The sequence below is a fragment of the Leptonychotes weddellii genome, chromosome 16 (genome assembly GCF_054177405.1).
Source record: "Leptonychotes weddellii isolate Sample4059 chromosome 16, ASM5417740v2, whole genome shotgun sequence".
NCBI classification, from domain to species: Eukaryota; Metazoa; Chordata; class Mammalia; order Carnivora; family Phocidae; genus Leptonychotes; species Leptonychotes weddellii.
The window spans coordinates 17,490,086-17,515,123 of NC_138384.1; the positions used below are offsets into that span (position 1 = coordinate 17,490,086).

General features: G+C 38.5%; 2 protein-coding genes across 2 annotated transcripts in view; both read left to right on the plus strand.

The window, feature by feature from the left end:
• NAE1 (NEDD8 activating enzyme E1 subunit 1) overlaps nucleotides 1-12,900 on the plus strand; it is a 26,556-nt gene extending 13,656 nt beyond the window's left edge. Inside the window, exons 11-19 of the mRNA XM_081807878.1 lie at nucleotides 2,037-2,096; nucleotides 2,184-2,317; nucleotides 4,382-4,457; nucleotides 4,763-4,802; nucleotides 6,492-6,578; nucleotides 7,096-7,188; nucleotides 9,981-10,095; nucleotides 10,180-10,229; nucleotides 12,658-12,900. Coding sequence (XP_081664004.1) covers nucleotides 2,037-2,096; nucleotides 2,184-2,317; nucleotides 4,382-4,457; nucleotides 4,763-4,802; nucleotides 6,492-6,578; nucleotides 7,096-7,188; nucleotides 9,981-10,095; nucleotides 10,180-10,229; nucleotides 12,658-12,767 — 765 coding nt within the window. The 3' untranslated portion in view covers nucleotides 12,768-12,900. The remainder of the gene's footprint in view (nucleotides 1-2,036; nucleotides 2,097-2,183; nucleotides 2,318-4,381; nucleotides 4,458-4,762; nucleotides 4,803-6,491; nucleotides 6,579-7,095; nucleotides 7,189-9,980; nucleotides 10,096-10,179; nucleotides 10,230-12,657) is intronic.
• Nucleotides 12,901-17,170: 4,270 nt separating this feature from the next.
• Nucleotides 17,171-25,038, plus strand: part of TERB1 (telomere repeat binding bouquet formation protein 1) — a 39,288-nt gene continuing 31,420 nt past the window's right edge. The window contains exon 1 of the mRNA XM_081807879.1: nucleotides 17,171-17,201. Coding sequence (XP_081664005.1) covers nucleotides 17,171-17,201 — 31 coding nt within the window. The remainder of the gene's footprint in view (nucleotides 17,202-25,038) is intronic.

The following is a 25,038-nucleotide window of genomic DNA, read 5'->3' on the forward strand; positions in this document are numbered from 1 at the left end:
GAGGAATTCATACAAGAAAGGTGTTTTCTGAAGTCCTCATGTGAAATAGTTGATTTTATATTTTTCTTTTTTTTAAAAAAAACATTTATTTATTTTAGAGAAAGAGTAAGCGAGAGAACATGTGTGCATGTGTGCATGATTTGGTGGGGGCAGAGGGAGAGGGAGAGAATCCCAAGCAGACTCCCAGCTGAGTGCAGAGCCAGATGCTGGGCTCCATCCCACCACCCTGAGATCATGACCTAAGCTGAAATCACAAGTCAGGGGCTTAATTGACTGAGCCACCAGGTGCCCTTATTTTAGATTTAAGTTAATATTTCCTAAATTGTAAAGTTGTTAGAAATTAATATCTATAATATGGATTGAATCTTGTTTTAATAAGACTATTGTCCTTGTTAAAATGGTTATCGGTGCTTCAGCGTATACTAGTGATACAGTGATTTATATACATTATTTGAAGTACATGATTTGTGAATAGTAACAGTTTGGGTGTAGGAAATATATAATGAAGGTGATATTTTGCTGGCCCAAAATAGTGTTGCCTGAAAGTTAAATCTTACCCTGCGTCTGCTTTTGACAGTAGTTGTTTGGATATAATGGAAAATGTTCTTAATGACATTGTAAAACATTATTTGGAGGATAACTCTGTTTAGATGCCCTTTGTTTTGTTGTTAAGGTCTTGCCAGTGAGGTTTTTGGGAAATTTGGAATAACACAACTGGTATTTTAAGTTAAGAATTTTCTTATAATTTAAAATGGCAAAAAATGTTGTCTTTCACATTAGGAAAGCACTTAAGCTGTCATTACAAACTTTTTGGAGACAATGAGGTAATATTGCTGAGTAATTAAAGTGTGTGCTTTATCAATCAGTTTTCTGGGGTGATGATAATTTTCTTTGTCTTAATTGAGGTGATGGTTAAAAGGACATGCAGAGTAATCAAAATGCATCAAACTGTACGTTTAAGATTCATTTCACTGAATGTAAAATTTACCCCAATTAAAAAAAACCCAAGGTTCTCATAGTGAGGTTCTGTATGGTGAACCAAGCAGACAGATACATGCACTAGGTGCTGTGAACAAAATTTGCACAGAACAGAGGGTAGAACATGATGAGGATGAGGGGGCCATTCAAGCATTTTTTTTTTTTCCATTCAAGCATTTTGAGCAGGGTGTGGAGTGACGTTACTTATATATCTAAAAAATCATTCTGGTTCTTGTGAGAAGAATAGACTTAGGGGACTGGGAGTAGAAACAGAGAGACCAGTTAGGAAGTACCAATAAGAAATTTCTTCTTTCCACACAGCTGTAGAATCAAAGCCTATAATTTCAATAGTTGTTATTAATGTATGATGATTTTTGCCAGCATTAAAAGTACTTAATTTAACTATCTAGTTTTTGCCAGAGTTGTTGTCTCTTCCAGTAGTTCCTGATTTAGGGTGTAAGGGTTTCACATTTTTGACAAGCTGGAAACACATGGACTACAAATCTAGCTTGCTAGTAATGTCTGAAATCTTTGTTATATCTTCAGATGTAACTATATCAAAAGATTTACTTTGGCTCCCTTTTTAATCCATGTATGATGGAAGAGAACTGGTCAGTCTTTAATGCTGACACCAGTGGGCAGGAGGGGACTTCCTTCCATTCTCTCTTTCCTCATCAAATCTCTGTCTGGTACTGATTCTCAATGAAAGTCTAATAAGCATGGTGGCGGCCGGGTGGGTCAGTCAATTAAGCATTCACCTTCGGCTCAGGTCATGACCCCAGAGTCCTGGGATTGAGCCCTGAGTGGGGCTCCCTGCTCAACAGGGAGTCTGCTTCTCCCTCTCCCTCTTTCCCCCTCATCACTTGTGTGCACATGTGCTCCCACTCTCTCTCTCTCTTTCTCTCAAATAAATAAAATCTTTACAAAAAAAGTCTAAGCACATCAGAAGTTTGTATTTGATTACAATGTAGGAATTAAAAGAATTTGTTTGGGGAAAGAGTGGAAATACAGATGGGCACATTCTTAGTATAAGTAAATGTTTTGTGTTGCTTTGTTAGATCCCAAGCAGTATTGAAGATATATTTAATGATGATCACTGCATAAATATCACCAAACAGGTAACAACCAAAAGTAAATAGTGCCATCTTAACCTTTGGGTCAAATTCAGATGCCATTTAATACTAATTTTTTTCTTACTCTTTTAGACTCCATCATTTTGGATTTTAGCTCGTGCCTTAAAGGAATTTGTGGCCAAAGAGGGTCAGGGAAATTTACCTGTTCGAGGCACAATTCCTGATATGATCGCAGATTCAAGCAAATATATAAAGCTGCAAAATGTGTAAGTCACTGTTTTCAAACTCTGTTACCAATAAATTAACCTGTTTATAGTACAGATGAACATATTTTATAAAGCTGCAAAATGTGTAAGTCACTGTTTTCAAACTCTGTTACCAATAAATTAACCTGTTAATAGTACAGATGAACATATTTTACCACTCTATCAGAAATCAAATGCAAGTCTGTTACAGTTTTTAAAAATAAGCTAAAAAAACTTAGGGGCAGACTTTTTAAAATAGATCTTATTTTTTAGAATAGTTTTAGGTTTATAGCAAAATTGAGCAGAAAGTACAGAGAGTTCCCATCTACTGACTAGGGGGCAGATTTTTTCTTTCATCTTTCATGATAAAAACCTAATATTTGACCATTTAACTCTGTGCTATGAACTGCTCTGTGTATTAACTAATTTAATGTTTACAACAACCCCATGAGAGAGATACTATTATTGTCCCAGTTTTACAGATGAGGAAACTGAAACATAGAAAAGGTAATTTATTCAGAGTCAGATAGCTGGGAAATAGAGTCAGGATTCGAACCCATGAAACCCAGCTCTATACTCTTTTTTTTTTTTTTTAAGATTTATTGTTTTTAGGGAGAGAGAGAGAGAGCGAGCACGAAGGGTAGGGGCAGAGGGTGAGGAAGAGAGAGAACCTGAGACAGACTCCCTGCTGAGCACAGAGGCTGAGGTAGGGCTCAACGCAGGGCTTGATCCCACGACCCTGAGATCATGATCTGAGCTGAAACCAAGAAGAGTCAGATGCCCCCCAGCTCTATACTCTTAACTATGGCCCTATAGGAACTTTTATCTATAACTTAAAACTTCGAAGTCTTTAGTTTGATGAATATTTTATCAAAATGTTTCATAATTTAAAGAGTTTGTGACTGTAGATGGACACCAACTCTCTAAGTGTCACTAGCCTGAACCCAGATAGACTGTCATAAGTATGGATCTCAGTGGATATTACCCTTATGTAGTTTAGGCATGTTGCTGATGAATCCAGGGCCACTGGTTTGGGTTCCTCAAGGACCAAATGATGTCACACAGAAGATCTCTGTTCTCTAGACATTGTATTTTTCACCTCAGCCACTGTCTAACACACCTTTGTTGTCCTAGTCTAAAAGTTCAATTATTTAAAACTTGGGGAAAGTCAGCTGAGGATAGACGGAAGTATGACCTCACAATCAAGGTAGTCAGCTTAACACTGATCATCTTCAGAGAATGAAAGTGTAAATAGACCTTATAGGTTTTACATGAATTTGTTTTTTCTACATGAATTTTTTTCTTTCTTTCTTTTTTTTTTTAAAGATTTTATTTATTTGACACAGAGAGAGATAGCGAGAGCAGGAACACAAGCAGGGGGAGTGGGAGAGGGAGAAGCAGGCTTCCTGCCAAGCAGGGAGCCCGATGTGGGACTCGATCCCAGGACCCTGGGATCATGACCTGAGCCGAAGGCAGACGCCTAACGACTGAGCCACCCAGGCGCCCAATTTTTTTCTTTCTAAAGATTTTATTTATTTATTTGAAATAGAGCATGCGCACAAGCAGGGGGAGCAGCAGAGGGAGAGGGAGAAGTATGCTCCCCACTGAGCAGGGATCCTGATATGGGGCTTGATCCCAGGACCCTGGGATCATGACCTGAGCCGAAGGCAGACGACGCTTAACCGACTGAGCCACCCAGGCGTCCCTGGAGATAGACAGTTTTGAAGTATTTGACTTTCCTTGGATTTAACTTCAAGGAGATAAATCATGTTCTTCAGTAACATACATAGTCAGGTCCTCCCAGAAGCATGGATCGTGGATCCCTCTAGGAGGGTAGTTTTTAAATTGCTGTTAATTATAGAGGGAGCTCAGGCATTAGTAGATTCCAAGAGTCCATCACCAACACTGGGGAGATTCCCAGCCACTAACAGCTGCTGCTGCTAGCATTTCCATGGCATTTTTACATTTGTATGTTACCAGACCAGTATTTTTTCATGAAAAGGAAAGAAATTTGCTTCATGGTGATATTTAAATTTTGCTAACTTTAAAAATTGTTGAAAACAGCTGTTTGTTGTTCTTTTCCAGTTACCGTGAAAAAGCAAAGAAGGATGCTGCTGCTGTGGGTAATCATGTTGCCAAATTGTTGCAGTCTATCGGCCAGGTAAGCTGCTGAGCCGAGCGTACTGTACCTTTCACGGACAGTAGGGCTCCATTTGGCCTGATTGCGTAACTCCAGTGGCCAAAAAGGTTTAGAGATAGAGGGTGTGGCCTGGTTCTAGGCTTCTTTAGAGGGATCTCTGACCTGGCTAATGAGAAAGGCCTTCACTAAGGAAACAAGGTGTTTTTACAGTGCTCTTCCAGTGCTTGGGGAAAGCCTCTCCATCTCCCAGTGATTGGCTTTGTGCTGCAGTCTGTGTTCATCTCCTCTTTTATACTGGAGCAAAACCTGCATTTCTGTCTTTACAGGCACCAGAGTCCATTTCAGAGAAAGAATTAAAATTACTCTGTAAGTCCCCTTGAATTAATTTCTTTACTTCGCTTGATCGAAATGTTTTCAGGAATTTTAAATGGCTAACATTAAAAATTTTCCATGGTCTCAGTGGTATAGATAAGAATTACTAAGAGTTGGTGTTTTTTTCCCCTCATAATAAAAGGAGAGGGTGTTTTAAGACGGTCAGTGATAGAGCTTATCTGTCTATGGCAGTGCTGAAAAGACATGAAGGTCAGTTGAAAATTGTCAGTACAGAATTATTTTCAGCTTATTACTTTTAAATAGTTTGGGAAAGTTTTATGTGAAGACTTTGGATGTGAAATCTCGAGTCACATGTACATTGACAATATTGGTTTAAATACTCACTTTGATCTGTGTTAAATGACTGATGGAATTAAGAATTTTGTCATCCAGTTTCAGAGTGGGTTGGCTCTTGGGATCTTGATAACTCCTTAGGAGGCCCAAAACATTTTCTTGTATTTAAGAATTAGTTTAAGAGGGGGCGCCTGGGTGGCTCAGTCGTTGAGCGTCTGCCTTTGGCTCGGGTCATGATCCCAGGGTCCTGGGATCGAGTCCCATATCGGGCTCCCTGCTCCGCAGGAGGCCTGCTTCTCCCTCTCCTACTCCCCCTGCTTGTGTTCCTGCTCTCACTATGTCTCTCTCTGTCAAATAAATAAATAAAATCTTTAAAAAAAAAAAAAAAGAATTAGTTTAAGAGGGGTGTCTCAGTGGCTCAGTTGGTTAAGCATCTGCCTTTGGTCCAGATCGTGATCCTGGGGTCCTGGGATTAGGCCCTGTGTCCATCGGGCTCCTTGCTTAATTTATTCAAAGTCTTGAATAAATACTTAAGAGGGAGTCTGCTTCTCCCTCTCCCTCTGTGCTCTGTCTCAAATAAAGAAATAAAATCTAAAAAAAAAAAAAAAATTAGTTTAAGAATAATAAAATTTGTTTTACATGCTGTCTGAGAATTTTTCCCTGTAGCTACTGCCCTAAGCTTCTGCAAAAGTCTATATTTTGTACGTTCCCCAGCTTTAAAATGTATTTATCCATGTTCTTCCTTTAATGACTCTTCCATAGTGCTTGTTGAGGCTTAGTTTTACTGTTTTGTTTCACTACCAATCTTGCACCTTGTTTTTGAATTTGTGTTTGCTCTACTAGCTCATATGATACCAGATTAGAAGCTGGATGTTGGGTACTTGAAAGTTAATTCTCTTCTCTCTACTTTGGGGTATGTTTGAAAATTTCCATAATACAAAGGGTTTTTTTAAGAAAGTTTTACATATATAAAGCGCACAATATATATAATGCTCTCCTTTAGGACTACTTATCCATAATAATGATAAAAATGACTATTCACTGAGTCCTGTCAGGTATTGTGGGAGGTATGCACTTGATACACTTGCACATTTCATCCACAGAACAACTTTCAAAGGTAATATCCCCATTTTACAAATGAAAGCAAGCTCAGAGAGGTGCCATCACCTACTTACTCAGTGCTGAGCTAGTTGTACTGCCAAGGATATGAATTTCAGATGATTTGTGTTCTAGTGCCTTCTCTGCTAACCATGAGAGCCAAAGAGGCATTTCTTCACATTTCCATGTCTGTAAAGAGTATATACAAAATTTCCTGTTCTTAGAGTGACTTGTGATTTGGAATATTCACATCTCAACCGTTTACTTCCATAATGTCTTTCCTGTATTCAGGCACCAATTCTGCATTTCTTCGAGTGGTAAGATGTCGATCCTTAGCTGAAGAATATGGCTTGGATACAATTAACAAGGAGGAAATAAGTAAGTATAATAATCCTTTGATGCTAGGTTATTAGTTTTAATCAATTTTAGAGGTATAAATAAATATTTTCTGTTTAATAGTAGTGAGTATATGATAATAATTTATAGGATAATGTAAATATTGTACTGTAAATTTTATTCTATAAACCAAGAAGTAGTCATACTTCCAAATAGTCATAACTGCAAAATAAAAACTTAATATATACATGAAATCATCTTTAGGTTACTGAGTAAGTTATGTGATATGAAGAAGAGCTAAAGTCAGAACGTTACTACGTTATTAGAGATTATGTGACTAGCTAATAGTCCTTAAGAACATTGGGTTTCATCTTAACATATCTCCCTCTCCCTTTATTTTACTATTATTTATCATTTTCTATTTTATTGTCACAAAATATTTAAATTTTGTGATAGAATTGCCGTGTATCCTGAAACTGGAGTATATAGTAAATTCAGTTCTACATTGTTTTTATGTAATGAATTATCCAAATTACACTGAATTGTTTTTCCCTTTCAGTTTCCAGCATGGACAATCCAGATAATGAGATAGTATTATATTTAATGTTACGGGCTGTTGATAGGTTTCATAAACAACATGGTCGATATCCAGGTAAGACCAGCAATCTCATTATCATATACAATAAAGTCTTGAGTAAATATTTAAATTGAATTAAATCTTAAAGTTTCTTGGGTGTTCTTGGGGTGTTTACAGCAGTGGTGCTTGAATTTTACATTGTAAACAGTTTATACCTACTTCATCTCAGGGAGGAAATACCATTTGTTTTTTAAGTGTAAGTATTTGCAAATAATGTTTGATTCTAAACTATTACAGGAGAATGTTGGTTGAATGCCTATAGAATAAAACTTTTTCTTTTTTTGAGGAGTTGGGGGGAGGGGCAAAGGGAAAGAGAAAGAGAGAATCTTAAGCAGGCTCCACGCCCAGCAAAGAGCCCTACTCGGGGCTCAATGTCATAACCCTGAGATCATGACCTGAGCTGAAATCAAGAGTCGGACACTTAACCGACTGAGCCACCTGGGTGCCCCTAGAATAAAATGTTTTTTTCCTGTCAGTTTCCATAGTTTACTTCTAAGACTCACACTGAGTTTAATTTAGTGGAACACGAAAGCCGTAAGAAGTATGCCTAGTGACTTGAATTCCAAACTCTGAAGGTGTAGGGATTTCTTTGCTCAGAATCTATTTTTTGTTGTCTGTAAATGGAGTTAATTGGAGAATTGGTATAATCTCAAAAGATCTTCAGTTGACCAGAATATTTTTATTAAGATGATAATTTTAATTGTGCAGTATTACGGCATAGCAGCACATTCTAGAAGTATCAGAAAACCTGTTGCCCCAACTGATGTAGTATGCCCACTGAGTTACAGTCTTAACAAGCAAGCTTACCAGCAGAAAGAAAAGGAATAAACACCAAATATGTATTACTTTATGTGTATTGTTTGATAGCTTGTATTTTTGATTTATTGCATAACAAACCATCCCAAACCTTACTAGTTTAAAACAGTAAATTATTATCTTGTAATTTGTGGATTGGCTGGGCTCAGTTAGGCAGTTATCACTCTCGGAGTTGCATGACGCCTGGGGCTGGGGTCATCTGAAGGCTTGACATCCAAGAAGACATTTTCACTCATGTGACTGGCACTTTAGTTGGAACAGCTGGAACTGCTTGAGGGCTGGTTAGGCATCTCTCTCCATGGCTAACTGGGGCTTCCTTTTAGCATTGTATTCCTAGAGCAGACTTCTTACATGGTGGCTGCCTTTCCCAAAGTTAACATTCCAAAAGACCCAGGTGGAACATACAAGGCTTTTTATGAATTAGCCTCAGAAGTCACACAACATCACTTACATCATGTTCTATTGGCTTCACAGAGCCAGCTTAGATTAAGAGTGGGAGGGGAGGGGCGCCTGGGTGGCTCAGTCGTTAAGCGTCTGCCTTCGGCTCAGGTCGTGATCCCGGGGTCCTGGGATCGAGCCCCACGTCGGGCTCCCTGCTCGGCGGGAAGCCTGTTTCTCCCTCTCCCACTCCCCCTGCTTGTGTTCCTGCTCTCGCTCTCTCTCTCTCTGTCAAATAAATAAATAAAATCTTTAAAAAAAAAAAAAAGAGTGGGAGGGGACTTCGTGAGGGCACAAAGGAGTATTCATTGGGGAGCCATCTTGGGAGACTAGCTACCACAGAGTGCACAGGCTTTGGAGTTGAACCTAGGTTCAGATCTAAGCTCTGTCACTTACTATCTCTTGATCTTGGGTGGGTCACTATTTCCAAGTCTCAGTTTTCTCATTTATGGAACGGCGATAATAGTGTCTACTCTTGGATTGTAAGGGTTACGTAGGTGATGTATGAAAATCACTTAACACACTGCATGGCACCTTGTAAGTATTCAATAAAGGCTTGGTATTATTATTATGAGGAAGAGTAGTGATGGTTTTTAAACTAGAAGGGCTAAAAAATATTATTTGTTTTAGTAATTCTTAAATATTACAACAATTGTATTTTTCCTTCCGGTAGTAATAATAATAGCTTTGCCTTTGGAGACATAGTATTATCATTAAGAACTGCCCAGGCCTATATCCCAGTTTTGCTACTTAGGAGCTAAGTAACTCAGGCAAATAACTTAATCTGTCTGCCTCAGTTTTCTCACCTATAAATGGGGATAATAATAGTACCTTCTTCATAGGTTTTTGTGAGGATTAAATCAATTAATATATATGGTACTTAGAACACTGTCCAGCATTTATTAATGTTCAATAAATGTTACCTATTATAGCTTTATGTCTTCAGTGTCATTTAGTCTTCTGCAAATGGATAATAAACACCATAATTTTTTTAAGCACCATAATATTTTTTTAGGGCGGGAGGGGCAGAGGGAGAGGGAAAGAGAATCTTAAGCAGGCTCCATGCCCATCGCAGAGCCTGATGTGGAGCTTGATCTCAAGACCAAGACCTTGACCTGAGATCATGACCTGAGCCAAAATCAAGAGTTGGACGCTTAACGACTGAGCTACCAAGGCACCCCGAGCACCATAATTTTTATACAGAGTATAATGGAACATTACTTTCTTATTCATTTAATTCTTCTGTCAGATAATTATTGAGCACCAACTATGTGTCAGATACTTTTCTAGATACTGGGTATAGAACAGTAAACAAAGCAGACTTACCAGACTTGAAATTTTAATAGGTTTCAGATGGTTTCTTTGATTGTTACAGCTTTGTGATAGTTGTAAATATTGGTCTCGTACTTACCCTGATTTTTGTTCTTACTTCAGTTTCATTCCTTACTATTTTGACTAGAACACCTAAAACTGGATTTAGAAAAGTAGATAGCCATTGGTTTAGAATTTCATTATTCATTTTAATGAAAATTAACTTACATATGTATTTTTAGGGGTATCTAACTACCAAGTTGAAGAAGATATAGGAAAGCTGAAGTCTTGTCTCACTGGCTTCCTTCAGGAAAATGGATTATCTGTAATGGTGAAAGATGACTATGTCCATGAATTGTGAGTATTTTTAGGGCATGGGAAAGATAATACCTGTCTTGTCATAAGGCTAATCTAAGTTCACGTCTCCATCTCTTTCTGTAGTTGCCGATACGGAGCTGCTGAGCCACACACCATTGCTGCGTTCTTAGGGGGTGAGTTCCATAGATGAGAAGACTGGGATCTGTGGTAACACAATACAGTTAAGAAGTTTTGTTTTCTGAGCTGTTTTAACTAGGGGAGTCAGTGAGGCAGGATATTGTGTTACTTAGATTATTTTACTGGTCTCTGCTTTTCATCTCCCACTACTGTCCATCTTAAAGTGAAGTGTCATTGATCTTCCTAAAGCGTAGCTCTGCTCATGTCTCTCACTTAACTAACCCTCTGCCCTGGCAGTAACACATACACACTACAATGATCTTCAGAAAACAAGTCCAGAGTCCTTGATTTGACATTAAAAACACACCGTGTTCTGGTTCCACTCTGCCTTTCTGGCCTTGGTTTTTTCAAGTTATTTCCTTTTCCTGGAGACATGCCCTATGATTTCCTGCTCCTACAATCCTTAACCCTCAGGGCCCATTTGCCTTAAATCTCCCTATTTCTTGCATGTCTAAAATCTACCTGTTCTTCAAGGCCCAAATGAAAGTTAGCATCTCTTTCATAAAAACTCCCTGGAGGCCAGAAGTCCAAGGTCAGGGCCAGGGCAGTTGGTTTCTGGTGAGGCCTGTTTGTGGCTTGTAGGTGGCTACCATCTTGCTGTGTGCCATTATATAACCTTGTCTTTGTTCAGGGAGGACAGATGGGACACAAGCTCTCTGATGTCTTATGTGGGCACTAAACCCATCATGAGGGCCCTACCCCATGACCCTATTTACCTCCCAAAGACCCCCATACCATCTTCATCTCCAAATACTATCACATTAGGTATTAAGGATTTAACATGAATTTTGAGGACATTTAGTCCATAATGTGTTGTATATTCTGCACAACACGGTTATATTCCACTTCTTTCAGGTCTTTGTTAAAATGTTATCTTCCCTTTGTTAAAATGTTATATGAGGCCATTCCTGACTCCCCACTTTAAAACTGAGTCACTCCTCTTGCACTCATATATACCCCCCTTTCTTGCTTTTTCTCCTTAGCACTTAGAGTCATTTGACTTACTGTAAATTTTACTTATTTGTAAATTATCTCTCCCTTTCTACTAAAAAGTAAGATCCATGAGGGCAAGGATTTGTTCTTTTGTTCTTTATCCCTAGTGCCTAGAAGAGTTTCTGGTACATAATAGAGTCTCATATTTTATTGAATCAATGAATGTTTGTGAAAGATGAAGCTTCAGGGGTGCCTGGGTGGCTCAGTCGGTTAGGCGACTGCCTTCAGCTCGGGTCATGATCCCAGGGTCCTGGGATCGAGCCCCGCATCGGGCTCCCTGCTCAGTGGGGAGCCTGCTTCTCCCTCTCCCACTCCCCCTGCTTGTGTTCCTTCTCTCACTGTCTCTCTCTCTCTTTCTGTCCATTAAAGAAAGAAAAAAAAAAAAAGATGAAGCTTCATATTATAATAGATGAAGAATTTTTTTTTTCTCTGTAGTTTTGTTTTTTCTATTGTTTGCTTTGATTAGTTACTCAAAACTTCTTACTGTATAAGACTGTTATTGAGGGCGCCTGGGTGGCTCAGTTGGTTAAGCGACTGCCTTCGGCTCAGGTCATGATCCTGGAGTCCCTGGATCGAGTCCCGCATCAGGGAGCCCGCTTCTCCCTCTGACCCTCCCCCCTCTCATGTGCTCTCTGTCTCTCTCATTCTCTCTGTCTCAAATAAATAAATAAAATCTTTAAAAAAATAAAAAATAAAAAAAATAAGACTGTTACTGAGTATAGCAGCCTGGCGGTATTTAATATAGATTGTTTCCAAATTACAAATGTATTTAGAACAAATACACCTTTATTCCATTTTATTAAAGTAAAGTAGGCACAGGGTAAATGTAACATAAGGATCATCTTCGAGAATTTTTTCTATTTGTATTTTTTATTTTTTATTTTTTTTTATTTTTTATTTTTTTTAAAGATTTTATTTATTTGACAGAGAGAGACACAGCGAGAGAGGGAACACAAGCAGGGGGAGTGGGAGAGGGAGAAGCAGACTTCCCGCCGAGCAGGGAGCCCGATGCGGACTCGATCCCAGCACTCTGGGATCATGACCTGAGCCGAAGGCAGACACTTAACGACTGAGCCACCCAGGCGCCCCTATTTGTATTTTTTAAAAAGCACTATCAACCATACTACTGTTTTGACTTGACTTAAAATATCATCAGCATTCGAAACCACCATAATACTTCATTCTTTTAAATTGTGGCATAATATCCCAAAGTGTGAATGTATAGGACAAAATTTGTTCCTGTAATAATATAGTTATAAAAAAATTGCAGTCCTTGATTTTGATGTGCTTCAGTAAGCTATGCCTGTTTTGGCTTATTTTTAAACACTTTTGCTTTTGGAAATGAAAGGTTTTCTTTACAGAATTGGATATTTTTATATAACTTGAAATTTACCTTTTTCAAAGATTTGCTTTTCTCCTTTTTCCTTGCAGGAGCTGCTGCTCAGGAGGTTATCAAAATAATCACCAAACAATTTGTAATTTTTAATAATACTTACATTTATAGTGGCATGTCACAAACTTCAGCAACTTTCCAGTTGTAGAATAAACATCCTATGTAGTGTGTTAATGATTTAAACTGTAATTGCCTTCAGGTTGTGCTCTAGTTTGTAAAATTCTAGGAAGGGAGAACTGTTAAATTGTTTCCTTAATAAACATTTTTCTCATTTGTAATAATGTAGTCTTGTTCTTTGTGGGGGAAGGAAGCAGTTGTTTTTCTGAGAATAAAAGCTATCCATTTTTTTTTAAGAATTTTAATTTATTTTAAGATTTATTCATTCGAGACAGAGATACAGAGAGAGCATGAGCAGGGGGAGAGGCAAAGGGAGAAGCAGGCTCCCCGCTGAGCCAGAAGCCAGACATAGGGCTCGATCCCAGGACCCTGGGATCATGACCCGAGCGGAAGGCAGATGCTTAACCATCTGAGCCACCCAGATTCCCCAAAAGCTATCCATTTTTAATTGAGTTCATTATTTCTGGTTTGCTAATTCACAGTTACTTATAAAAATCCCTTGTGGGGTGCCTGGCTGGCTCAGTCCTTACAGCATGCGACTCTTGATCTGTGGATTGTAGGTTCAAGGCCCACCTTGCATATAGAGATTACTTAAAAATAAAATCTTAAAAAAAAAAATCTCTTGTGTTTAATTAAAAACAGTTTAAAATAGGTTTTTTTCTTACCCTCTTAAGCAATGAATTTAAGCCATGCATAGATTTTAGCTATGGACGTCTTAGGACCATCACAATTTGAAAAGACAAATATTTCAGTGTATAGTTTTATTAGAAAGGACAGGAAGCTTGGGAGAGAGGAATAAGGCCAGGCTTGGTGCTCGTATGGCCTCTTAACCCATGTTGTGCCCTGCAGCCACAGTCCCAGAACCAGCTTCATCGTCCCAGAGCCTGCTTTCCTGACTCCTTGCTGCCAACGCCCCTCTGAGCAAAGAAAGCCCTAAAAACTGGGGGCGATGAGATCAGAGGATTTCCCGTTCACATTGTGACTTTCCACCACTCAATGACACTGCATCCATCCGCTTCATACCCGGAACCCGCATTGGTAACGGGAGCTGCGGTCAGCGGAGAGAGACCGGGTTGGCGCAGCCGGAAGTCCCGCCCTACGGAAGTGGGCCCGACCCGTTGGGCGGGAAAGCGAGTATGGCGTCGTTGTAGGCTGGCGGCGAGGGAGAAGGGGCGGAATCCCAGCGCGCTGCGACTTGAGGGTGAAGGTCACGGCCTCTGCTCCCCGCGCGTTCGGATCCTGCCCGGCTCCCGCCCGGGAACCGAGCTCTGGCCTCCTGTGGAAGGTGGGCTGCCGCTGGTAGGCCCGGGTCCGCCGTCACAGCGGCTGGGATGCGGGACGCCCGGCTCTTCCCTTTACAACCCCCTGACGTGAGGGGGTGGATTGAGCTGGCAGGAACGGGCTTCCCTGAGGAGGCAGCAGACCCCGGCTGCAGTCCCCACAGCAGCTGGTGGCAGAAGGAGAATTGTCACGTACCATGTAGTCGGGCGTCTGGAGCCCGGCAGGTTCCGACCCTGATTGTACTTGAGAATCCTCGGGCCTCTCGCCGGGTGATTCGGGTTATGGGAGGGGTGGGAACCAGTGGTGAGGCCCTTTCTCAGACCGTGGGCCGGGCCGCATGGGCCGCAGCCCTTGAGGGGCGCACCCGCTGCTGGTGAATCCCCCATGAAAGGCCGGGACTCGCGCCCTTAACCAGCATCCCGTCCTTGGCAGGAGTTGGAGAGCCCTGGCCTAAGAAGAGAGGGCCTGGGGAAGACCTCTGCTCTTCAAAAGGAGATCTCCCGGCTCTTTAGGTGAGCCAGGTCTTGGTGTTAATGAGGGAAACAGGGTGGAGGTAGATAGACTTCCCTCCTTGGAAAGATCGGGCATCGCCCGCCTGTGCAAACTGGGAAGAGGTGATGAGGATTAATGTGAAACAGCTGCTCCGATCTCCTGAGTCTGGGAATGTAAATGTAGTGTGAACTCACTCGTGGTACCCTCGCTTTTCTGCACCTGTTCTCAATCTATTTTAACTATTGTAAAAGCTAATTTATTTGCATATTGGCCCTTTCTCCCTCGCTTCTCCTACTGTAAGGAAAATTTCCACAATGTATGAGTCCAAGCTGGGTATCCGCTGTCAAGGACTTAGTGATGGCAATTAATGATGGGATTTTCAGCCTGCCAGCCTTATACAGGAAGATGCCATTTATCGTTCTGATATTTTGGGGGTAATATTTACATTTCAAAAAAGCTTTTCATGTTAACAGTTTCTAGGCCAAGGGAAAGAGTAATTTTCAGCTAGTTTTCTTGCTTAAATTTGAATTTAACAGCACTGTTTTGGAGAGTAGATTAAATTAAACCTGTAAGTGGGATGGTTTCTTCCTGTTACCTGGAAAAATCATTTCTCCCTGGTGTGAGAACACAGCAATTTTGAAATCTTGTTCATTACAATTTGCATCTTCACTAAATTACTGAAAACACTGTCTGCTTTATTGAACAGATACTTTTGTGTTGGGGAAGAGACTATATAATTTAAAATATAATTATATAATTATCAATTCCTTAAAAGTTATAGCCTGTCCTTTGCTGTGGATGTTTCTAAAGCATTTTGCTAGTAAATAGATGACTTGTATTAATGCTACAAGGTAGTTGGAAAACTCTATTTTTTTGTGTGCAAAGTGACCATCTAATTGAAAAAAGTATAGGAAAGACAAAGGGGAATAGAAGGTAGTGTATTTTGTCAGTTTCAGTTTCAAGATGTTTAGATTTTAAAGTTATATTCCTTTTTAAAAATAAAATCATATTTAAAGCAGAATAATTAATTCTGACTAATTAAAACTAAGGAAATAGTCCTTAAATTCCTTCCCAAAGCAAAAATTTCCACATATGATATAGTAGTCCATTTTTATAAGTTTTTTTTTTTTAATTTAGTCTTCCTTTTCCAAATCCTAACCCATTTGTTGAAAGGTAATGCATGTTTACATATGGGAGACAGTACAATAGAGGATAAGAGTGTAGGAGTTGGCCTCAGATTTTCTTGGTGCCCATTCCAGCTCTGGCACATACTCTCTGTTTGAACTTGAGCAAATTATTTACCCTCTCCTCATCAGAATTCATCCCAATAGCTCCCTCTTAGGATTGTTGTAAAAACTAAAAAGATAATATTTATAAGGTTTACAGAACACAACCTTGCCTATGATAGGACTTGAATGTTAGAAGCTTTTATTATTATAAAAATTGTGAAAAATAGAAAAAAGTGGGATAAGACACCATAGAACCACCAGCTAAAGACGAGTGTTAATGTTGTTGTTTTCTATGTAGTTTTATTTTATGTTTGCCTCTACAAAATTGGGATCATGCTGTAGATAAAAGTTTGAGTTTTGTTCTTTTAGATTAATTGTAGCATAAGCATTTTGCCTTGTTATTAAAAATTTCAAGCAAACATCAGTATTCTTGTTAACAGTATCCTGTGAGTGTACCATAATGTACCTAACCATTCTTTTTTTTATTTAGGTTTTTTTTAAAATGTTATGTTAATCACCATACATTACATCATTATGGAATATCTAGGTTAAAAAAATGGCAAAACTGGTGTATATTTATATATTACCTTATAAAAGATTCTCACATTTATTATTTTTTTGTTTGGGAATTTTATTTCCATTCTGAGAATGAGAAAAAAATAGAAAGGATAAGTAGCTATCTCCCTTTAACCTTATAGTGTTGGAGTAAATAAGAATTCTAGAGTTCTGTGAGTCCTGATGACTCTAAGAAGTTAATCGGACTCTCAGATTTTTCTAAAAAATCAGTTTAGCATATGAGATGCCATATCAGGGTTGCTGGTTATTTTAAAAATTCTTCTAACAAGTGATATATAAACAAAGATTTTTAACTTAAAAGAATACTATGTTGAAAAAAATGAGTTGTTAGAAAAATATTTTAATATTAAACTTAGCTTGTGTAGAGAAATGGAGTTCTTAAGTGTGTGTGTGTGTGTGTGTGTTTTAAATTTCTGATTCATGGAGGGGTGACCAATCAGAAATGATGGGATGAAAATTTACAGGAGAGAAAATAAGGAAGGAGTACCAGAAGAGGATCAGTTAGATTCAGTTAACCAACCATTTTTATGTTTATTTAATAAAATGTGTTGAATGCCTGTAGTACTTAAGAATGCCACGTGCGTTTATCTATGCTTTTAAATTTAATTCTTGTAACAACTTTATAAAGTAGGAATTTCCTATTTTGCAGATAAGGAAACAGCCTCAGAGAACTTAAATATAACCTTTATCACATATTCAATAGGTTGTAGATTCAGTCCCTGCTCTCTGGCTTCAGGAAAACTATTTTTCCCTGCCCCTTTGCATTTATAATTCTGGAATTCTCAAACATTGATTTAAATTGAGAGAATACCTTTATCTTATAGATGAAATATAAGGAAAAAGAATACAGACGAGTATGGAAAGTGAGGACACAAAGAAGATACAAGGTGAGAAATTAATGGATTATTTATCTGGTATTAATTTTATAATCTATTAGTGGGATATACTGCAGATTATCTGACAGGATCCAGGAAATGAGAGAATTATTCAGCAATTTACATACGTATTTATTGTGCATCTACCCTGCCTGTCACACTGACTTCAGGACACTGACATTCTAATGGGTAAAGGCATGCTGATAATTAGAATACTGTATAATAGCTGATTTAATAGAGGTATATACAAGAACAGTGGGAAGCTGAGAGAACCACCACCAAAGTATACATGGAGGTACAGATTTCAGAGTTGTCCTTAGAAAGATAGAAATTATATCCATGGGCATGGAGGAGATTCATTAGAGAGGAAATATTAAAAAAAAAAAAAAAAGATGGGAAATAGTGTTCCTTAATGCACACCACGTAAGGTTTTGGCTGAGGAAGAGGGCTCTCAAAGACTGAGAAAAATATTTCAGAAAGGTGAATGGAAGTTTAGGAATGTGGAATTTTGGAAAACAGCCTTTGGAGAATACTTCATGAGAAAGATTGCTTGAGCTCATCAGTGTCAAATGTCCACAGATGACTGAATTATCCACTCGATTTTCTATTTAGGAGATCATTTGTTTTATTAACAGTAAATTTGATACATTTCAGCCAGGTTGCAGTATATTGACTTTTGGGTGTGAAATAAGGATCTGGAGACAGTATGAATACCTAACTCTTCTTTTTTTTTTTTTTTTAAATATTTTATTTATTTATTTGACAGAGAGAGACACAGCGAGGGAGGGAATACAAGCAGGGGGAGTGGAAGAGGGACAAGCAGGCTTCCCGCTGAGCAGGGAGCCCGATGCGGGGCTCCATCCCAGGACCCTGGGATCATGACCTGAGCCGAAGGCAGACGCTTAACGACTGAGCCACCCAGGCGCCCCCCTAACTCTTCTTAAAAGCTTGACTGAAGATATATGGCAATAGGTAGAGGGAGACTGTAATGTTAAGGGAGCCTTGTAAGGGAGTAGAGACAAGAGAATATATGAAAAGGGAATGGAGATTCTGAAGAGGTAGAGGTTGAAGAGAACTGAAAAGAGAGGAGGGATAATTGTAGATGCCCCTCTCAGAACCTTTTTTACACTATGGGAATTATTCATATTTTTCTCGGTCTCCATCACCAGATTTTGAGTTCCTTGGAATCAGAATCCCCATCTGGTACAGAGTGGATGCATAGTAGACAGGCAATAAATATTTGTTAAATGAATAGATTTTTAAGGAAGTCATGGGCCTGTAATGGTGCCATTTGAGTTGCATGTGAGAGAAATCAAGTCAAACTAGTACAAGCAAGAAAGGAAATCTATCAGTTCATACCACTGGGAAACTCAGAGTTGTGAGGAAGAGTTCTCCAAAAAAAGCACAAAAAGGAGGGAAATCATTCTGGGCAGGAAAAAACCCCACCAAAGTATACTAGTTGTAGTCACTCTAGGGTCCCACAACACAGGTGAATGGATTAACCACGAACAAGAAGGGCGCTAGATACCTGTTCTGATATTGTAGAGGAAGAGATAAGAATGAGTGTGGCTGTAAATATTTTGTAGGAATCCTGTGTTGTGGAAAGTGGGGAATTCTGTGAGGCCTAACATCTGTGTCTTTGAGGATTTATCTTGGCATTTGTAACCTGCTTTTGCCCAGAGAGCAAGGCAAGCCAGAGATGCCAGATAATTAATGGCCCTTTCCCTGGGAGCAGCCCTGAACAAATGACTGATTGGAATTGATGGACAAATACTCTTCACCCTTTGGTGGGGATATCTCTGAGACATGTGGCTCCACCCTGGCTCCCAGAGTTCCCTTGTGGAGTGAAGCTCCAGTTACCCTTAATAATAACTTTCTTCTGTCTGCCTTCCTGTCCTGTGTCACTTTCTCAAAAAAGTACTTAACACTCAAATCCTTGTCTCTTGGTCTACTTCTGGGGAAACCCAATTAAAACAAAGTGGAAGAGGGACTCCTGGGTGGCTCAGTTGGTTAAGTGTCTGCCTTCGGCTCCGGTCGTGATCTCAGGGTTCTGGGATCGAGTCCCGCATCGAACTCCCTGCTTAGCTGGGAGCCTGCTTCTCCCTCCCCCACTCCCCCTGCTTGTGTTCCCTCTCTTGCTGTGCCCCGCCCCCCGTCTATCCTCCCTGCTCGTGCTCTTTCTCTCTCTCTCTCACTCTCTCAAATAAATAAATAAAATCATTAAAAAATAAAATAAAACAAAGTGGAAGAGAAGGAGATGTGGGACAGGGGTTGGAGGTTTAAAGATAGCTGAAGATTTGGAATAGCCATTGCGGAAAATGGCAGAGGAAGCAGAAGGGTGTGAGAGATAGAGCTGACCGTGGATGGGATTGCTGAATAGATTTGGGGGTTATAACTTGGAATGCATACCAAATATTTGTAATGGCATAATTGCTTGATTTTTTTTTTCTTTTAGCAATGCCCAAATTTGGGCTGAAAGAGCAGAGAAAGGAAAATGTTTTTGAGTCATGGTTAGGATTATAGGACATGTTTAGTAGAAGGACGGGGGTCAAAGTAATCTTAGCAAGATAATGGTTGAGGTGATGAATCATGGGATCTAGGATGAATAGGGAAGGAAATGAAACTAGAAGCCTCAGTGCAGGAGGAGTAAAGGGATTATAGAGATCTTAGGGGTCAAGGAGTAAATATAAGAATAAGAAAGTAAGACAGTTGAAAGGATTAGGGATAATATTCCAAAAGTAAGATGATAGATTTGAAAATATTACTGATGGATCTGTTCTGACTAATGACAGGGTTCCAAAGTTTGACCTTGGAAATGAATAGCCAGATTTACATGCAGTTTGAGATTTAGAAAAGAGAGACTGTCTCTTTCCTAGTATCCATATCAGTCACCCAAAAGAACTGAGATTGGGGTCACTTTGGTCATTTGGACAACTACAAAGCATACCAGTAATTTGCTTTTTTTTTAAGACTTTATTTATTTGACAGAGAGAGACACAGCGAGAGAGGGAACACAAGCAGGGGGAGTGGGAGAGGAAGAAGCAGGCTTCCCGCCAAGCAGGGAGCCCGATGTAGGGCTCGATCCCAGGACCCTGGGATCACGACCTGAGCCAAAGGCAGACACTTAACAACTGAGCCACCCAGGTGCCCCCAGTAATTTGATTTTTGTATATAGAATAGCTTTATTAAAATATAATTGACATACCACACAATTCAACCATTTAAAGTATACAATTTAGTTGTTTTTAATATATTCACAGTGTTGTACAATCATCATCACAATCAATTTTAGTGCCTTTTTATCACCCCCAAAGCAACCCTGTACTCTTTTTTTGTGTGTGAGAAGTTTTTTTTTAGTTTTTTTATTGTTATGTTAATCCCCATACATTACATCATTAGTTTTAGATGCAGTGTTCCATGATTCATTGTTTGTGCATAACACCCAGTGCTCCATGCAGAACGTGCCCTCCTCAATACCCACCATCAGGCTAACCCATCCTCCCACCCCCCTCCCCTGTAGAACCTTCAGTTTGTTTTTCAGAGTCCATCATCTCTCATGGTTCGTTTACCCCTCCGATTTCCCCCCAACCCTGTACTCTTTAGCAGTCACACCTCCACCACCCGCCCCCAACTGTAGGCAACTACTAATCTATTTTCTGTCTTTAGACTTGCCTATTCTGGACATATAAATTGAATCATACAATATGTGGGCTTTTGTGGCTGGCTTCTTTCACTTAGCATAGTATTATCAAGGATTATTCAAGTTTTATCAGTATCTTCATTCCTTTTTGTTGCCGAATAATATTCCATTGAATGGATATATCTTATTTTGTTTATGCATTCAAGAGGTGATGGAAATTTGGGTTTCCACTGTTTGGCAGTTATGAGTAATGTTGCTGTGAACATTCATGTACAAGTTTTTGTGTGACATGTTTTCATTTCTCTTGGGTATATATCTAGTAGTATTATTGAGTCTGGTAAATTTATATTTAACCTTTTGAGGAATTGCTAGACTTTTTGCCAAAGTGGCTGTACCATTTTACATTCCTACAGCAATGTATAAGGGTTCCATTTTCTTCAAATTCTTGGTAAACACTTGTCATAATCTGTCTTTTTGATTATAGCCATACTAGTGGATTTGAAGTGGTGTTTTTTTTAACTATTTTTATTTAAGATTTTATTTATTTATTTGAGAGAGAGAGAATGAGAGCGGGGGGAGGGTCAGAGGGAGAAGCAGACTCCCTGCTGAGTGGGGAGCCTGATGCTGACTGGATCCCAGGACTTCAGGATCATGACCTGAGCTGAAGGCAGTTGCTTAACCAACAGGTGCCCCTGTGAAGTGGTATTTAATGTGGTTTTGGTTTCCATTTTCTTAATGACTAATGATGTTGAGCGTCTTTTCATATACTAACTGACCATTTGTGTATCTTTCTTGGAGAAATGTCTATATGCTTTTTACTTGGGTTATCTTTTTATTATTGAGTCTTAAGAGTTCTTTATATTTTCTGAACACAAGCCCCTTATCAGATATCTGATTTGTAGATCTATTCTTCCCTTCTGTGAGTTGTCTTTTCACATTCTTGATATCTTTTGAAGCTCAAAAAATTTCAAATTTTAGGTCCAATTTATCCAATTTTCTTTTATAAATTGTGCTTCTATATTGTATATACTTGAGTTTTGTTTTATTCAGGAATGATTGAAGGAACTAGGTTGCATAGGCTGGAGAAGATAAAACTGAGTTGTAGATGTTATTAGGTGCTTTGTCTGGGAAGGGAGGGATTATAATAGAAAATATCAAAGTAGGAGAGGGTATACAGGAGGGAATAGAGGAATACTTAAAGAAGTTTCTTGTTTTCTGCAGTTGTGCCTAGAATTGAAAATCAGCATGCCCCATCAAAAATCCTCTTTGGCTTGTTGTTATTGCTATCCATACAGTCAAACTAACCTTCTTACGGTCTCTATTAATGTAGAAAATGATCAATAAATGTTTGCTATTGCTTTAAGATAATTTAGCAATAACCTTTGTACTATGGTTTTTCACTAACAGGTTGAGTCATGAGTAATTTTATTGAACCAAATTGTCAGTTGAATTTCTTTTAAGGGGAAAACTAAATATTGATTGATAATAGATCTAAGTTTCTTTTAATGTGATCCTCTATGTTTTTATGTTCTTTCTTCATCCTATATCTTTGAGAACTTTAAATTTAATTCAAACATTATGTCAAAATCTGCATACAATTTTATTTAAAACCAAGAGATGAAATTGTTAAAAGGCCATAGTGAAAAGTTTTATAGGGAAATGATTGTCTTTCATTTTTAGTTGCAAATAAATATTTCAAGTTTATATTTTCGTAAGTTTTGACACACACATGTGTATATATGCAAACAGCACAATCAGGATAGGGAATATATCCTCATGCACCCTTATAATACTTCTTTTTGTCCCTTCCTGGACCCCTTTCCCCCAAGCAACCACTGGTCTGCCTTCTGTTATTATAGTTTACATTTTTTTTCCAATACATGGAGTAATACAGTATATATTCTTTTTTTGTGGTTTCTTTCAGTTTAATTATTTTGAGATTCCTCCATGTTGTTGCATATATCAATAGTTAACTCCTTTTTATTGTTATACTTAGCCATAGTGTATGGTCATACCACAATTTATTTATCCATTCATCTGTTGATGGACATTTCAGTTGTTTTCAGTTTTTGGCTATTACATATAATGCTGCCATGAACATTTGTGTATAAGTCTTTGTATGGACCATACCTGCTTTTCTTTTAGATAAATTCTTAGGAGTGGAATGGCTGGATCAAATGGTAGGTGTATGTTTAACAATTTATGAAACTGCTGAGGGGTGCTTGGTTGGTTCAGTCGGTTAAGCATCTGCCTTTGGCTTAGGTCATGATCTCAGGGTCCTGGGATCAAGCCCTGTGTCAGGCTTCCTGCTCAGGGGAGAACCTGCTTCTCCCTCTCCCTCTGCCCCTCCCCTTGCTTGTGCTTGTTCTCTCTCAAATAAATAAAATCTTAAAAAAAAAGAAAATGAAGTTTTAAATCTTGATGAAATACAGTTTATTCCTTATTTTTCTACAGATTGTGCTATTTGCATTGTGTCTAAAAAATTTTCACCTAAACCAAGGTTGCAAAGATTTTTTCCTGCGTTACCTCTTAAAAGTTTTATAGTTCCAATTTTACATTATGTCTGCAATCCCTTTTGAGTTAATTTTTGTATATGGTTTGATTCGAGTTTGGTTTGTTATGTTTTTGAACGTGGGTATCTAGTTGTTACAGTACCATTTGTTGGAAAGACTATCCTTTCTTCTCTGCATTGCCATTGTAAAAAAAATAAGCCTGTTGGGGTTACATTGAATTTATAGATCAAGTTGAGGAAATCGACATTTTAACAATATTTAGTCCTCCAACCCATGAAAAAGGTGTTTTACTCGCTTTATTTCAATCTTCTTTAATATGTCTCCACAGTATTTTTTAAGTTTTAGTAGACATGTTGTTCACATCTTTGTCAGATTTATCCCTAAGTATTTAATATTTTTGATACTATTATAAGCAGCATTGTTGTTGTTTTTTTTTTAAGTTGGCTCCAGGGGCACCTGGGTGGCTCAGTTGTTAAGCATCTGCCTTCGGCTCAGGTCATGATCCCAGGTTCCTGGGATTGAGCCACACATCGGTCGCCCTACTCCGCAGAGCCTGCTTCTCCCTCTCCCACTCCCCTTACTTGTGTTTCCTCTCTCTCTGTGTCTCTCCCTGTCAAAAAAATAATACATAAAATCTTAAAAAAATAATAAAAAATAAAGTTGGCTCCATGCCCAAGGCAGAGGTCTAACTCATGACTGATGAGGTCATGACCTGAGCTGAGATCAAGAGTTGGATGCTCAACTGACTGAGCCACCCAGGCTCCCCATAAACGGCATTATTTTTCAATTTCAATTTTCAGTTACTTATTGCTGGTATATATAGAAATGTAATTAATTTCTGTATGTTAAATGGATATACTGAAACCTTACTATACTCAGTAGCTCTTTTGTAGATTCCATCAGATTATCTGTATAGAAGGTCATGTTATACATGAAGGTAGATAGTTTTATTACTTCCTTCCTAATTTGAATGTCTTTTGTTTCTTTTTCTCACCTGATGGCACTGGCTAAGCTCTCCAGTACAATGTTAAATGGAATGTTAAATAGAATGACATTGCCTAGACTCCCCAGTACAATGTTAAACATCTCTGTCTTGTTCCTGATCTCAGGGAGAAAGAATTCAGTCTTTCTCTGTTAAGTATTATGTTTACTGTAGGGCTTTTTTTTGTAGATACACTTTTTTAAATTGAGGAGGTTTTCTTCTAGTCCAAGTTTGCTGAACTTTTTTTTTTTTTTTGTCAGAAATGAATGTTGAATTTTATCAAATGCTTTTTCTGCATCTATTGAGATAACCATATGATTTTCCACGTTAGTTTGTCATATTACATCAATTGATTTTTCATATCTTAAGCCAACCCTGAATTTTAGGATAAACCCACTTGGTCATGATGTATTGCTACTTTAATATGTTTTTAGATTCAGTTTGCTAAAATTATTTAGACTTTTTACATGTATGTTCATGTGGGATATTGGTCTGTAGTTGTCTTTTTTTCCTTTCTAATGGCTTTGGTTTTGGTATTAGGGTAATGCTGGCCTCATAGAATAAGTTTGGAAGTATTCCTTCTCTCCAAACTTTTAGAAAAGTTTGTGTAGAATTGGTATTACTTCTTCCTTAAGCATTTGGAAGAGTTTACAAATGAAGCTATCTGAACCTAGAGTTTTCTTTACAAAAGGTTTTTAAAGTGTGATTTCAATT